The following is a 15,000-nucleotide window of genomic DNA, read 5'->3' on the forward strand; positions in this document are numbered from 1 at the left end:
CCCGTGATGAGCACTACTACCCCAGATAACTACCCCCAGCCAGCTACTAACCTCAACTACCCCTGATAACACTACTACCCCAGATAACTACCCCCAGCCAGCTACTAACCTCAGCTACCCCAGTCCAGTGTCTTGTACCCCTCTCTCTCTCTCTCTCTCTGTCTCTCTGTCTCTCTCCAGGCTCAGCAGCTCCACAGGGCTCAGCTCCAGTGTCTTGTCTCTCTGTCTCTCTCTCTCTCTGTCTCTCTCCAGGCTCAGCAGCTCCACAGGGCTCAGCTCCAGTGTCTTGTACCTCTCTCTCTCTCTCTGTCTCTCTGTCTCTCTCCAGGCTCAGCAGCTCCACAGGGCACAGCTCCAGTGTCTTGTCTCTCTGTCTCTCTCTCTCTCTCTCTCTCTCTCTCTCTCTCTCTCTCTCTCTCTCTCTCTCTCTCTCTCTCTGTCTCTCTCTCCTCTCCAGGCTCAGCAGCTCCACAGGGCACAGCTCCAGTGTCTTGTCTCTCTGTCTCTCTCTCTGTCTCTCTCTCTCTGTCTCTCTGTCTCTCTCCAGGCTCAGCAGCTCCACAGGGCTCAGCTCCAGTGTCTTGTCTCTCTCTCTGTCTCTCTGTCTCTCTCCAGGCTCAGCAGCTCCACAGGGCACAGCTCCAGTGTCTTGTACCTCTCTCTCTCTGTCTCTCTCCAGGCTCAGCAGCTCCACAGGGCTCAGCTCCAGTGTCTTGTCTCTCTCTCTGTCTCTCTGTCTCTCTCCAGGCTCAGCAGCTCCACAGGGCACAGCTCCAGTGTCTTGTACCTCTCTCTCTCTGTCTCTCTCCAGGCTCAGCAGCTCCACAGGGCTCAGCTCCAGTGTCTTGTCTCTCTCTCTGTCTCTCTGTCTCTCTCCAGGCTCAGCAGCTCCACAGGGCACAGCTCCAGTGTCTTGTACCTCTCTCTCTCTGTCTCTCTCCAGGCTCAGCAGCTCCACAGGGCTCAGCTCCAGTGTCTTGTCTCTCTCTCTGTCTCTCTGTCTCTCTCCAGGCTCAGCAGCTCCACAGGGCACAGCTCCAGTGTCTTGTCTCTCTCTCTCTCTATGTCTCTCTCCAGGCTCAACAGCTCCACAGGGCTCAGCTCCAGTGTCTTGTCTCTCTCTCTGTCTCTCTCTCCTCTCCAGGCTCAGCAGCTCCACAGGGCACAGCTCCAGTGTCTTGTCTCTCTCTCTCTGTCTCTCTGTCTCTCTCCAGGCTCAGCAGCTCCACAGGGCACAGCTCCAGTGTCTTGTCTCTCTCTCTCTGTCTCTCTGTCTCTCTCCAGGCTCAGCAGCTCCACAGGGCACAGCTCCAGTGTCTTGTACCTCTCTCTGTCTCTCTGTCTCTCTCCAGGCTCAGCAGCTCCACAGGGCACAGCTCCAGTGTCTTGTCTCTCTGTCTCTCTGTCTCTCTCCAGGCTCAGCAGCTCCACAGGGCACAGCTCCAGTGTCTTGTACCTCTCTCTCTCTGTCTCTCTCTCTCCAGGCTCAGCAGCTCCACAGGGCTCAGCTCCAGTGTCTTGTACCTCTCTCTCTCTCTGTCTCTCTCCAGGCTCAGCAGCTCCACAGGGCTCAGCTCCAGTGTCTTGTACCTCTCTCTCTGTCTCTCTGTCTCTCTCCAGGCTCAGCAGCTCCACAGGGCTCAGCTCCAGTGTCTTGTACCTCTCTCTCTCTGTCTGTCTCTCTCCAGGCTCAGCAGCTCCACAGGGCTCAGCTCCAGTGTCTTGTCTCTCTCTCTGTCTCTCTGTCTCTCTCCAGGCTCAGCAGCTCCACAGGGCACAGCTCCAGTGTCTTGTCTCTCTCTCTGTCTCTCTCTCCTCTCCAGGCTCAGCAGCTCCACAGGGCACAGCTCCAGTGTCTTGTACCTCTCTCTGTCTCTCTGTCTCTGTCTCTCTGTCTCTCTCCAGGCTCAGCAGCTCCACAGGGCACAGCTCCAGTGTCTTGTCTCTCTCTCTGTCTCTCTGTCTCTCTCCAGGCTCAGCAGCTCCACAGGGCACAGCTCCAGTGTCTTGTCTCTCTCTCTGTCTCTCTGTCTCTCTCCAGGCTCAGCAGCTCCACAGGGCACAGCTCTTCGTCCCGGTTGATGCGGAGACACAAGCGCCGGCGCCGGAGACCCAAGGAACCAAAGATTGAGCGGGTGAGCAGCGGGACCAGGGGAGGCAGGCTCTGATTGGTTGATCTGCCTGTTTCATGGGTAGAGTCAGGCTCTGATTGGTTGATCTGCCTGTTCTCTCCACAGTCCTCTTCGTTCAGCAGCATCACCGACTCGACCATGTCTGTGAACATCATCCCCGTCACCCTGAACATGGGTAAGAGAGCGTGTGCGTGCGTGTGTGTGTGTCAGTGCGTGCGTGCGTGAATGCGTGTGCGTGTGTGTGTGTGCGTGTGCGTGTGTGTGTGTGTCTCAGTGCGTGCGTGTGTGTGTGTGTTTGAGTGTGTGCGTGTGTGAGTGTGTGTGTGCGTGCCTCTGTCTCTCCTCACCTCCCTCTCCTCTCCTCTCCTCTCCTCTCCTCTCCTCACCTCCCTCTCCTCTCCTCTCCTCTCCTCAGAGAAGTATCATTTCCTGGGGATCAGCATCGTGGGGCAGAGCAATGATCGGGGGGACGGTGGAATCTACATCGGCTCTATCATGAAGGGGGGGGCCGTGGCAGCCGACGGGAGGATCGAACCCGGGGACATGCTGCTGCAGGTGAGGAGGGGGGAGAGAGAGAGTGTCTGTGTGTGTCTGTGTGTGGGTGTGCCTCTGTCTGGCTGGCTGTCTGTGTGTTTCCAATCTCTCTCCTCTCTCTCACCCCTCCTCGTGTGTTTCAGGTAAACGATGTGAACTTTGAGAACATGAGCAACGACGATGCGGTGAGGATCCTGAGAGAGATCGTCTGCCAGCCCGGGTGAGGGGGGGGGGGGGATCCTGAGAGAGATCGTCTGCCAGCCCGGGTGAGGGGGTGAGGGGTGAGGGGGGGGGGATCCTGAGAGAGATCGTCTGCCAGCCCGGGTGAGGGGGTGAGGGGTGAGGGGGGGGGGATCCTGAGAGAGATCGTCTGCCAGCCCGGGTGAGGGGGTGAGGGGTGGGGATCCTGAGAGAGATCGTCTGCCAGCCCGGGTGAGGGGTGAGGGGGGGGGGGGATCCTGAGAGAGATCGTCTGCCAGCCCGGGTGAGGGGTGGGGATCCTGAGAGAGATCGTCTGCCAGCCCGGGTGAGGGGGTGAGGGGGTGAGGGGGGGGGGGGGTCCTGAGAGAAATCGTCTGCCAGCCCGGGTGAGGGGTGTCATGTGATGTGCTCACATCTCTCTCTCTCTCTCTCTCTCTCTCTCTCTCTCTCTCTCTCTCTCTCCAGGCCGATCAGTCTGACTGTGGCCAAATGTTGGGACCCGTCCCCTCGGAGCTACTTTACCGTCCCCCGCGGTGAGACACGCACGCACACACTGAGACACGCACACACTGAGACACGCACACTGAGGCACGCACTCACACACTGAGTGCTGTAGTATCTAACCATGTTTCTCCCTCCTCCTCCCCCCTCTCTTTCTCTCCCTCCCTCCCCTTCTCTCTCCCTCCCCCTCCCCCTCTCTCTCTTTGCACAGCGGAACCGGTTCGGCCCATTGACCCAGCTGACTGGATCTCCCACACCACGGCTCTGACTGGACCCTTCCCTCACTACGGTACCAGAATTCAATCAGAACCACTTCTCAGCGTCTTCAGTGTAAATTCAATGGCAAACGTTTCCACTAGAAGTCTCTCTCAGCGTCTTCAGTGTAAATTCAATGGCAAACGTTTCCACTAGAAGTCTTTCTCAGCGTCTTCAGTGTAAATTCAATGACAAACGTTTCCACTAGAAGTCTTTCTCAGGGTCTTCAGTGTAAATTCAATGAGATATTGAGTTCCGTTGTTACTGGTTTCTCTGGTTTCGCTGGGTAACCCCTCACTCTCCCGCAGAGTTCGATGACCTGCCCCTCAGCGTCCACAAGAGCGACATGGCAACCATCGTCAAGGTGATGCAGCTCACAGACTCGGGCCTGGAGATACGAGACAGGATGTGGCTGAAAATCACCATCGGAAACGCTGTGATCGGTGAGGAAAGGAGAGACCTAGTGGCTGATAACCCTCTCCACTCATCGGTAGGGGGTAGGGGGTAGGGGGGTTGGGGTTTGGGAATGGAGCAGGGGGTTTGGGGATGGAGCAATGGGTTTGGGGATTGAGCAGGGGGTTTGGGGATGGAGCAGGGGGGTTGGGGTTTGGGGATGGAGCAGGGGGTTTGGGGTTTGGGGATGGAGCAGGGGGGTTGGGGTTTGGGGATTGAGCAGGGGGTTTGGGGATGGAGCAGGGGGGTGGGGGTTTGGGGATGGAGCAGGGGGGTTGGGGTTTGGGGATGGAGCAGGGGGTTTGGGGTTTGGGGATGGAGCAGGGGGTTTGGGGTTTGGGGATGGAGCAGGGGGTTTGGAGTTTGGGGATGGAGCAGGGGGTTGGGGGTTGGGGGTTTGGGGATGGAGCAGGGGGTTGGGGATGGAGCAGGGGGTTGGGGGTTGGGGGTTGGGGGTTGGGGGTTTGGGGATGGAGCAGGGGGTTGGGGATGGAGCAGGGGGTTGGGGGTTGGGGGTTGGGGGTTGGGGGTTTGGGGATGGAGCAGGGGGTTGGGGATGGAGCAGGGGGTTGGGGGTTTGGAGTTTGGGGATGGAGCAGGGGGTTGGGGATGGAGCAGGGGGTTGGGGGTTGGAGGTTGGGGTTGGAGCAGGGAGTGTTTGATCATGCCCTCTCCATCCCGCCCAGGTGCTGACGTGGTGGACTGGCTCTTCTCGCGAGTGGACGGGTTTAAGGACCGACGGGACGCGCGGAAGTACGCGAGCAGCCTGCTGAAACACGGCTACCTGAGACACACTGTCAACAAGATCACCTTCTCAGAGCAGTGCTACTACGTGTTCGGAGACATCTGCACCAGTAACTACCCCACTGCCATCCTCATCAATAATAATATCATTATCAACAAGATCACTGTCATCCTCATCAATAATAATATCATTATCAACAAGATCACTGTCATCCTCATCAATAATAATATCATTATCAACAAGATCACTGTCATCCTCATCAATAATAATATCATTATCAACAAGATCACTGTCATCCTCATCAATAATAATATCATTATCAACAAGATCACTGTCATCCTCATCAATAATAATATCATTATCAACAAGATCACTGTCATCCTCATCAATAATAATATCATTATCAACAAGATCACTGTCATCCTCATCAATAATAATATCATTATCAACAAGATCACTGTCATCCTCATCAATAATAATATCATTATCAACAAGATCACTGTCATCCTCATCAATAATAATATCATTATCAACAAGATCACTGTCATCCTCATCAATAATAATATCATTATCAACAAGATCACTGCCATCCTCATCAATAATAATATCATTATCAACAAGATCACTGTCATCCTCATCAATAATAATATCATTATCAACAAGATCACTGTCATCCTCATCAATAATAATATCATTATCAACAAGATCACTGTCATCCTCATCAATAATAATATCATTATCAACAAGATCACTGTCATCCTCATCAATAATAATATCATTATCAACAAGATCACTGTCATCCTCATCAATAATAATATCATTATCAACAAGATCACTGTCATCCTCATCAATAATAATATCATTATCAACAAGATCACTGTCATCCTCATCAATAATAATATCATTATCAACAAGATCACTGTCATCCTCATCAATAATAATATCATTATCAACAAGATCACTGTCATCCTCATCAATAATAATATCATTATCAACAAGATCACTGTCATCCTCATCAATAGCCACGGGTTCTAGATGTGGTGTGATGATATTCCACTTGTTCTAGATGTAGTGTGAGGATGTTCCATGTGTTCTAGATGTAGTGTGAGGATGTTCCATGTGTTCTAGATGTAGTGTGAGGATGTTCCATGTGTTCTAGATGTAGTGTGAGGATGTTCCATGTGTTCTAGATGTAGTGTGAGGATGTTCCATGTGTTCTAGCTGTAGTGTGATGATATTCCACGTGTTCTAGATGTAGTGTGATGATATATGTTCTAGATGTAGTGTGAGGATATTCTGCATGTTCTAGATGCATTGTTTGCCAGGTTCTCACCCCCCTCTACCCCCTCCCTCCCCGCAGACATGGCCTCTCTCAATCTGAACGAGGGCTCCAGTGGGGGGGCCTCTGAGCAGGACACGCTGCCCCCCCTGCCCCCCCCTCCTGCCTCCTCCAACCCCTGGCCTCTGGGGGGGCAGCCCTACCCCTACCCCGGCTTCCCCCCTGGCTACTCGGACCCCTGCCACAGCTTCCACAGCGGCAGCACGGGCAGCCAGCACAGCGGAGGTGAGGGGAGGGAGTGTGTGTGTGTGTGTGTGTGTGTGTGTGTGTGAGAGACTGTGTGTGTGTGTGTGTGTGTGTGTGTGTGTGTGTGTGTGTGAGAGACTGTGTGTGTGTGTGTGAGAGACTGTGTGAGTGTGTGTGTGTGAGACTGTGTGTGAGTGTGCAAGACTGTGTGTGTGTGAGACTGTGTGTGTGTGTGTGTGGTGTATCTCATCGCTGTGTGTGTGTGTGTGTGTGCGGGTTTGCGTTTTGTATCTCATTACTTGCAGCCATGCTTGCTCTTTCTTGTTTGCTGTTTCTCGTTGCTTTATGTTTATTTTCTCTTGCTGAGCTTAGAACAGGGGCAGGCTGCTCCAGGTAACTCTGAGCTTAGAACAGGGGCAGACTGCTCCAGGTAACTCTGAGCTTAGAACAGGGGCAGGCTGCTCCAGGTAACTCTGAGCTTAGAACGACAGACTGCTCCAGGTAACTCTGAGCTTAGAACAGGGGCAGGCTGCTCCAGGTAACTCTGAGCTTAGAACAGGGGCAGACTGCTCCAGGTAACTCTGAGCTTAGAACAGGGGCAGACTGCTCCAAGTAACTCTGAGCTTACAACAGGGGCAGACTGCTCCAGGTAACTCTGAGCTTAGAACAGGGGCAGGCTGCTCCAGGTAACTCTGAGCTTAGAACAGGGGCAGACTGCTCCAAGTAACTCTGAGCTTAGAACAGGGGCAGACTGCTCCAGGTAACTCTGAGCTTAGAACAGGGGCAGGCTGCTCCAAGTAACTCTGAGCTTAGAACAGGGGCAGGCTGCTCCAGGTAACTCTGAGCTTAGAACAGGGGCAGACTGCTCCAGGTAACTCTGAGCTTAGAACAGGGGCAGGCTGCCCCAGGTAACTCTGAGCTGAGTGGAACAGGGGCAGTTTCCCCTTCAGAACTCCTCACACTCACCACACCCCTTCAGAACCCCCTGGCATACTGACCACACCCCTTCAGAACCCCCTGGCATACTGACCACACCCCTTCAGAACCCCTTGGCATACTGACCACACCCCTTCAGAACCCCCTGGCATACTGACCACACCCCTTCAGAATCCCCTGGCATACTGACCACACCCCTTCAGAACCCCCTGGCATACTGACCACACCCCTTCAGAATCCCCTGGCATACTGACCACACCCCTTCAGAACCCCCTCATACTGACCACACCCATTCAGAACCCCCTGGCATACTGACCACACCCCTTCAGAACCCCCTGGCATACTGACCACACCCCTTCAGAACCCCCTGTCATACTGACCACACCCCTTCAGAATCCCCTGGCATACTGACCACACCCCTTCAGAACCCCCTGGCATACTGACCACACCCCTTCAGAACCCCCTGGCATACTGACCACACCCCTTCAGAACCCCCTGGCATACTGACCACACCCCTTCAGAACCCCCTGGCATACTGACCACACCCCTTCAGAACCCCCTGGCATACTGACCACACCCCTTCAGAATCCCCTGGCATACTGACCACACCCCTTCAGAACCCCCTCATACTGACCACACCCCTTCAGAACCCCCTCATACTGACCACACCCCTTCAGAACCCCCTCCTACTGACCACACCCCTTTAATGGTCCCTACCCTGCTCCCTTCCCTCTGACACGGGGCACTCCCATCCAGAGCCCGTATCGAGAGGGTGCTGGGGAGGAGGCTGTGCTGCTTGTAACCGTGTTGTTCCCTTGTTGTTTTCTGCTGAGCAAGCGTTAGACTGAAGGAGGAGTGAAGCAGAGGACTCTGAGGGATCGGTAAGCCTGCCCGCGCTCCCTCACCGCATGAACTGTGTGTGGCATTGCCGGGGTCACCCGCCGCAGTGCTGGCACTGACACTGCACCAGCGTGCTGCCGGGACCAAGCACAGGCACAGCCATGCTGAGTGAGGCGCTATAGAGCAGGGGGGTGTGGAGCGTGATGGAATAGCGCTGTAGAGCAGGGGGGGTGGAGCGTGATGGAATAGCGCTGTCGAGCAGGGGGGGTGTGGAGCGTGATGGAATAGCGCTGTAGAGGAGGGGGGTGTGGAGCGTGATGGAATAGCACTGTAGAGCAGGGGGGGTGGAGCGTGATGGAATAGCGCTGTCGAGCAGGGGGGGTGTGGAGCGTGATGGAATAGCGCTGTAGAGGAGGGGGGTGTGGAGCGTGATGGAATAGCACTGTAGAGCAGGGGGGGTGTGGAGCGTGATGGAATAGCCCTGTAGAAGAGGGGGGGTGTGGAGCGTGATGGAATAGCGCTGTAGAGCAGGGGGGGGTGTGGAGCGTGATGGAATAGCGCTGTAGAGGAGGGGGGGGTGGAGCGTGATGGAATAGCGCTGTAGAGCAGGGGGGTGTGGAGCGTGATGGAATAGCCCTGTAGAGGAGGGGGTGTGGAGCGTGATGGAATAGCGCTATCGAGGAGAGGGGGGGGGGGGGTGGAGCGTGTTCATATTGAATTCCCGGTCCGGTCCGGTCCTGGTGCAGTTCTGAGCCCAGCTCTGGTTCTGCTCGGGTGTGGTGGCAGTGTTCTGGGTCTGTTTCTCTTTGTAAATGTGTTTAGTCTCATTTCATTTGATTTTGTCGTTTGCTCTGCTGCTTTTCCTGCTCTGGGTTTGTGTTGTGCTGCTCATGTTGTTCCTGTTATTTTGTATTATTTTAATTTGCTGTCTTGAGAATGTTGGTTTGCACTGTTATCACCCGTTCCAGGATTGATATTAAACTGAGCTTCCCCTCTCTCTCTGTGTCTCTCTGTGTCTCTCTCTCCTCTCTCTGTCTCTCTCTCTCTCTCCTCTGTCTGTCTCTCCTCTCTGTCTCTCTGTCTCTCTCCTCTCAGGCAGTAGAAGCAGTGGCTCCAATCAGAGCGGAGGGAAAGGGAGGCGGAGCAAAGAGACAGAGCGCAAGCTGACAGGCAGCGGTGGCAGTGAATCAGAGCCGGGGTCTCGCAGCGGGAGGCGGAGCCAGCACAGCCACCGGAGCCACACCCCTTCCCAGCACAGTGCAGGGAGCCACGCCCCTTCCCAGCACAGCCACGCCTCCTACACACTCAGCAGCCATAGGACATACTCCCACCACAGCCACGCCCCCTCCCACCACAGTGAGCGCAGCCACGCCTCCTCCCACGGTCCCCCAGGCCTGCCCCCCCCCTACAGCCTGGCCAAGCTCTCACCCAAGCTTGTGCTGAGCAGCGGGCCCCCGGGGGCCCCCCCCGTGCGAGAGCTGGGCTCCGTCCCCCCCGAGCTCACCTCCAGTCGTCAGTCCTTCCAGAGAGCCATGGGAAACCCCTGTGAGTTCTTCGTGGACATCATGTGAGACAACGGGCCTGAGAAAGAGAAGCAGAGCAGACAGGATGAGAGCAGAACAGAACGTCCCGGGAGCTGTGTGGATCTCTCCCAGGACAATGAGACCTTTCACAAAGCAGACAGGATGAGAGCAGAACAGAACGTCCCGGGAGCTGTGTGCATCTCTCCCAGGACAATGAGACCTTTCACAAAGCAGACAGGATGAGAGCAGAACAGAACGTCCCGGGAGCTGTGTGGATCTCTCCCAGGACAATGAGACCTTTCACAAAGCAGACAGGATGAGAGCAGAACAGAACGTCCCGGGAGCTGTGTGCATCTCTCCCAGGACAATGAGACCTTTCACAAAGCAGACAGGATGAGAGCAGAACAGAACGTCCCGGGAGCTGTGTGCATCTCTCCCAGGACAATGAGACCTTTCACAAAGCAGACAGGATGAGAGCAGAACAGAACGTCCCGGGAGCTGTGTGGATCTCTCCCAGGACAATGAGACCTTTCACAAAGCAGACAGGATGAGAGCAGAACAGAACGTCCCGGGAGCTGTGTGCATCTCTCCCAGGACAATGAGACCTTTCACAAAGCAGACAGGATGAGAGCAGAACAGAACGTCCCGGGAGCTGTGTGGATCTCTCCCAGGACAATGAGACCTTTCACAAAGCAGACAGGATGAGAGCAGAACAGAACGTCCCGGGAGCTGTGTGCATCTCTCCCAGGACAATGAGACCTTTCACAAAGCAGACAGGATGAGAGCAGAACAGAACGTCCCGGGAGCTGTGTGGATCTCTCCCAGGACAATGAGACCTTTCACAAAGCAGACAGGATGAGAGCAGAACAGAACGTCCCGGGAGCTGTGTGGATCTCTCCCAGGACAATGAGACCTTTCACAAAGCAGACAGGATGAGAGCAGAACAGAACGTCCCGGGAGCTGTGTGGATCTCTCAGGACAAAGAGACCTTTCCCAAAGCAGACTGCCTCAGTATTCATCTGTGGCTCTCACAATGGAGGGACTTCCCAATCTAGGAGAAGGGTTTTTATTTATTTATTTATTAATGTATTTATTTTAAGCTTATAAACGTGTAACCTGCTCAACTACTGAACCCTCCACTGGCAGGACGGCTGGACAGGAGGGTCAGCGCACACACAGACTGGCTGGACAGGAGGGTCAGCGGCACACACACACTGGACAGGAGGGTCAGCGCACACACACACTGGTTCTGGACAGGAGGGTCAGCGCACACACACACTGGCTGGACAGGAGGGTCAGCGCACACACACACTGGTTCTGTACAGGAGGGTCAGTGCACACACACACTGGTTCTGTACAGGAGGGTCAGCGCACACACACACTGGACAGGAGGGTCAGCGCACACACACACTGGCTGGACAGGAGGGTCAGCGCACACACACACTGGTTCTGTACAGGAGGGTCAGTGCACACACACATTGGTTCTGTACAGGAGGGTCAGCGCACACACACACTGGACAGGAGGGTCAGCGCACACACACACTGGTTCTGTACAGGAGGGTCAGCGCACACACACTGGTTCTGTACAGGAGGGTCAGCGCACACACACTGGTTCTGGACAGGAGGGTCAGCGCACACACACACTGGCTGGACAGGAGGGTCAGCGCACACACACACTGGTTCTGTACAGGAGGGTCAGTGCACACACACACTGGTTCTGGACAGGAGGGTCAGCGCACACACACACTGGACAGGAGGGTCAGCGCACACACACACTGGTTCTGTACAGGAGGGTCAGTGCACACACACACTGGTTCTGTACAGGAGGGTCAGCGCACACACACACTGGTTCTGTACAGGAGGGTCAGCGCACACACACTGGTTCTGTACAGGAGGGTCAGTGCACACACACACTGGTTCTGTACAGGAGGGTCAGCGCACACACACACACTGGTTCTGTACAGGAGGGTCAGTGCACACACACACTGGTTCTGGACAGGAGGGTCAGCGCACACACACACTGGTTCTGTACAGGAGGGTCAGCGCACACACACACTGGTTCTGTACAGGAGGGTCAGCGCACACACACACTGGTTCTGGACAGGAGGGTCAGCGCACACACACACTGGTTCTGTACAGGAGGGTCAGCGCACACACACACTGGTTCTGTACAGGAGGGTCAGCGCACACACACACTGGTTCTGGACAGGAGGGTCAGCGCACACACACTGGTTCTGTACAGGAGGGTCAGCGCACACACACACTGGCTGGACAGGAGGGTCAGCGCACACACACTGGTTCTGTACAGGAGGGTCAGCGCACACACACACAGGCTGGACAGGAGGGTCAGCGCACACACACTGGTTCTGTACAGGAGGGTCAGCGCACACACACACTGGCTGGACAGGAGGGTCAGCGCACACACACAGGTTCTGTACAGGAGGGTCAGCGCACACACACACTGGCTGGACAGGAGGGTCAGCGCACACACACAGGTTCTGGACAGGAGGGTCAGCGCACACACACACTGGTTCTGTACAGGAGGGTCAGCGCACACACACACTGGTTCTGTACAGGAGGGTCAGCGCACACACACACTGGTTCTGTACAGGAGGGTCAGCGCACACACACACTGGTTCTGTACAGGAGGGTCAGCGCACACACACACTGGTTCTGTACAGGAGGGTCAGCGCACACACACACTGGTTCTGTACAGGAGGGTCAGCGCACACACACACTGGTTCTGTACAGGAGGGTCAGCGCACACACACACTGGTTCTGTACAGGAGGGTCAGCAGCACACACGCACACGGAGTCATGGCAAGGGCCTGTGAAGTGGCATGAAGTTCCCGTCTTGAAGTGTGTGTGATAAAGTAAAGGATAGTGACACTGTGAGGCACCACACTGACCCACCAGCAAACTGCATTATCAACACCGGACACATGCAGAGAAGTCAGTCATAGAAGTGTGTGCGCGTGCGTGCGTGTCTGTGTGTGTGCGTGCGTGTCTGTGTGTGTGTGCGTGTGTGTGTGCGTGCGTGCGATACCTACTGTAACAATCCATTGCATTGTGACAATCACTGGTTTCAGCTCGTTAGCCGTCCCCAGTCCCGCTCTCTTTCTGGAGCTGGCTCGGCTGCGCGGGTCGTGTTTCTGGAGCTGGCTCGGCCGCGCGGGTCGTGTTTCTGGAGCTGGCTCGGCCGCGCGGGTCGTGTTTCTGGAGCTGGCTCGGCCGCGCGGGTCGTGTTTCTGGAGCTGGCTCGGCCGCGCGGGTCGTGTTTCTGGAGCTGGCTCGGCTGCGCGGGTCGTGTTTCTGGAGCTGGCTCGGCTGCGCGGGTCGTGTTTCTGGAGCTGGCTCGGCTGCGCGGGTCGTGTTTCCGGAGCTGGCTCGGCTGCGCGGGTCGTGTTTCCGGAGCTGGCTCGGCTGCGCGGGTCGTGTTTCTGGAGCTGGCTCGGCCGCGCGGGTCGTGTTTCTGGAGCTGGCTCGGCTGCGCGGGTCGTGTTTCTGGAGCTGGCTCGGCCGTGCGGGTCGTGTTTCTGGAGCTGGCTCGGCTGCACGGGTCGTGTTTCTGGAGCAGGCTCGGCTGCGCGGGTCGTGTTTCTGGAGCAGGCTCGGCTGCGCGGGTCGTGTTTCTGGAGCTGGCTCGGCTGCGCGGGTTGTGTTCCTGGAGCTGGCTCGGCCGCGCGGGTCGTGTTCCTGGAGCTGGCTCGGCCGCGCGGGTCGTGTTCCTGGAGCTGGCTCGGCCGCGCGGGTCGTGTTCCTGGAGCTGGCTCGGCTGCGCGGGTCGTGTTTCCGGAGCAGGCTCGGCCGCGCGGGTCGTGTTTCCGGAGCTGGCTCGGCCGCGCGGGTCGTGTTTCTGGAGCTGGCTCGGCTGCGCGGGTCGTGTTTTCTGTTTTCTTGTAATGTAAGAGAAATAAGAAATTGTATTTATGTATATATAAATATAAATATATATATATATTATATATGGGGGGGTAATAAATGTATGTGTATGAAAAGCATGTGTCCGACTCTTCTTGTAAGCGGATCTGTCAGCACACCGTTCTCCTCGGGGGGGGGGGGGAGAGCTCGTCCTGTCAGCACACCGTTCTCCTCGGGAGGTGGGGGGAGCTCGTCCTGTCAGCACACCGTTCTCCTCGGGAGGGGGGGGGGGAGAGCTCGTCCTGTCAGCACACCGTTCTCCTCGGGAGGTGGGGGGAGCTCGTCCTGTCAGCACACCGTTCTCCTCGGGAGGGGGGGGGGGAGAGCTCGTCCTGTCAGCACACCGTTCTCCTCGGGGGGAGAGCTCGTCCTGTCAGCACACCGTTCTCCTCGAGGGGGGAGAGCTCGTCCTGTCAGCACACCGTTCTCCTCGGGAGGTGGGGGGAGCTCGTCCTGTCAGCACACCGTTCTCCTCGAGGGGGGAGAGCTCGTCCTGTCAGCACACCGTTCTCCTCGGGAGGTGGGGGGAGCTCGTCCTGTCAGCACACCGTTCTCCTCGGGAGGTGGGGGGAGCTCGTCCTGTCAGCACACCGTTCTCCTCGGGGGGGGGGGGGAGAGCTCGTCCTGTCAGCACACCGTTCTCCTCGAGGGGGGGGAGCTCGTCCTGTCAGCACATCGTTCTCCTCGGGAGGTGGGGGGAGCTCGTCCTGTCAGCACACCGTTCTCCTCCGGGGAGGGGGGGGGGGTAGCTGTGGTTCAGATCACACTCAGTCTCACTCTCAAGTAAAGTAATACAGAGAATCTCAGCGGTGTTGCTGCTGCACGCTCTCGGGGGAGATAAGGTGAGATTGGCTTCTTGTAAAGTGGAGCTCAGTTTGGTGTGATCGGAAACTCTTTCTCTGTATGATCACAGGAAGCTGTATAGGAACCTGCTGATTCACTAGATTGAAATCAGCATGCAGGGAGCCTTCAACTGCTCAGCCTTGTAACAGCACAGCAGAGTGATACAGCACAGCAACGTGTGATACAGCACAGCAACGTGATACAGCACAGCAGAGTGATACAGCACAGCAACGTGTGATACAGCACAGCCGAGTGATACAGCGTGGGAAAGCATTGTAAAGCACAGAGAGGTCTGGTAAAGCACAGGGAAAGCATTGTAAAGCACAGAGAGGTCTGGTAAAGCATAGGCAAGCATTGTAAAGCACAGAGAGGTCTGGTAAAGCATAGGGAAGCATTGTAAAGCACAGAGAGGTCTGGTAAAGCATAGGGAAGCATTGTAAAGCACAGAGAGGTCTGGTAAAGCATAGGGAAGCATTGTAAAGCACAGAGAGGTCTGGTAAAGCACAGGCAGGTCCGGTCTGGTCTGGTCTGGTCTGGTGCAGGTGGCCATGTGTTTTCCTGGCCCGTGGTTTGGAAAGTAGGTCAGTGCCT

At 55.9% G+C, this 15,000-nt stretch overlaps 3 protein-coding genes across 5 annotated transcripts in view; all 3 read left to right on the plus strand.

Moving 5' to 3' along the window:
* Window positions 1-114: 114 nt before the first annotated feature.
* LOC131735208 (uncharacterized) lies at window positions 115-2,617 on the plus strand (the record flags this gene model as incomplete). Its single annotated transcript, XM_059021521.1, has 3 exons — window positions 115-2,135; window positions 2,238-2,307; window positions 2,548-2,617. A coding segment is annotated over one exon (1,968 nt), but the record flags the coding sequence as incomplete, so codon positions are not given.
* On the plus strand, window positions 2,082-10,598 carry LOC131735210 (segment polarity protein dishevelled homolog DVL-1-like). Its single transcript, XM_059021527.1, has 11 exons — window positions 2,082-2,135; window positions 2,238-2,307; window positions 2,548-2,687; window positions 2,810-2,886; window positions 3,224-3,253; window positions 3,333-3,400; window positions 3,580-3,657; window positions 3,932-4,066; window positions 4,763-4,930; window positions 6,182-6,385; window positions 9,218-10,598. Exons 1-11 carry the CDS (start codon window positions 2,082-2,084, stop codon window positions 9,691-9,693), a joined length of 1,500 nt encoding a protein of 499 aa, XP_058877510.1. The 3' UTR covers window positions 9,694-10,598.
* A 3,712-nt stretch (window positions 10,599-14,310) lies between these two features.
* Window positions 14,311-15,000, plus strand: part of LOC117425086 (tumor necrosis factor receptor superfamily member 25) — a 13,757-nt gene continuing 13,067 nt past the window's right edge. For 2 of the 3 annotated variants that reach the window (XM_059021522.1, XM_059021525.1), the window contains exon 1: window positions 14,999-15,000. This exon is cut by the window's right edge and continues 740 nt beyond it. The gene's annotated coding sequence lies outside the window, so the exon portion shown is untranslated. The other variant, XM_059021523.1, reaches the window with a different exon arrangement.

The sequence above is a fragment of the Acipenser ruthenus genome, unplaced genomic scaffold (genome assembly GCF_902713425.1).
Source record: "Acipenser ruthenus unplaced genomic scaffold, fAciRut3.2 maternal haplotype, whole genome shotgun sequence".
NCBI lineage: Eukaryota > Metazoa > Chordata > Actinopteri > Acipenseriformes > Acipenseridae > Acipenser > Acipenser ruthenus.

Excerpts from the sequence above, each read along its gene's own strand:
- LOC131735210 (XM_059021527.1), top strand. The coding sequence starts at position 2,082 with ATGCGGAGACACAAGCGCCGGCGCCGGAGACCCAAGGAACCAAAGATT. Across the intron at positions 3,254-3,332 it reads GAAATCGTCTGCCAGCCCGG|GCCGATCAGTCTGACTGTGG; the intron begins GTGAGGGGTGTC and ends CTCTCTCTCCAG. Across the intron at positions 4,931-6,181 it reads GTTCGGAGACATCTGCACCA|ACATGGCCTCTCTCAATCTG; the intron begins GTAACTACCCCA and ends CCCTCCCCGCAG.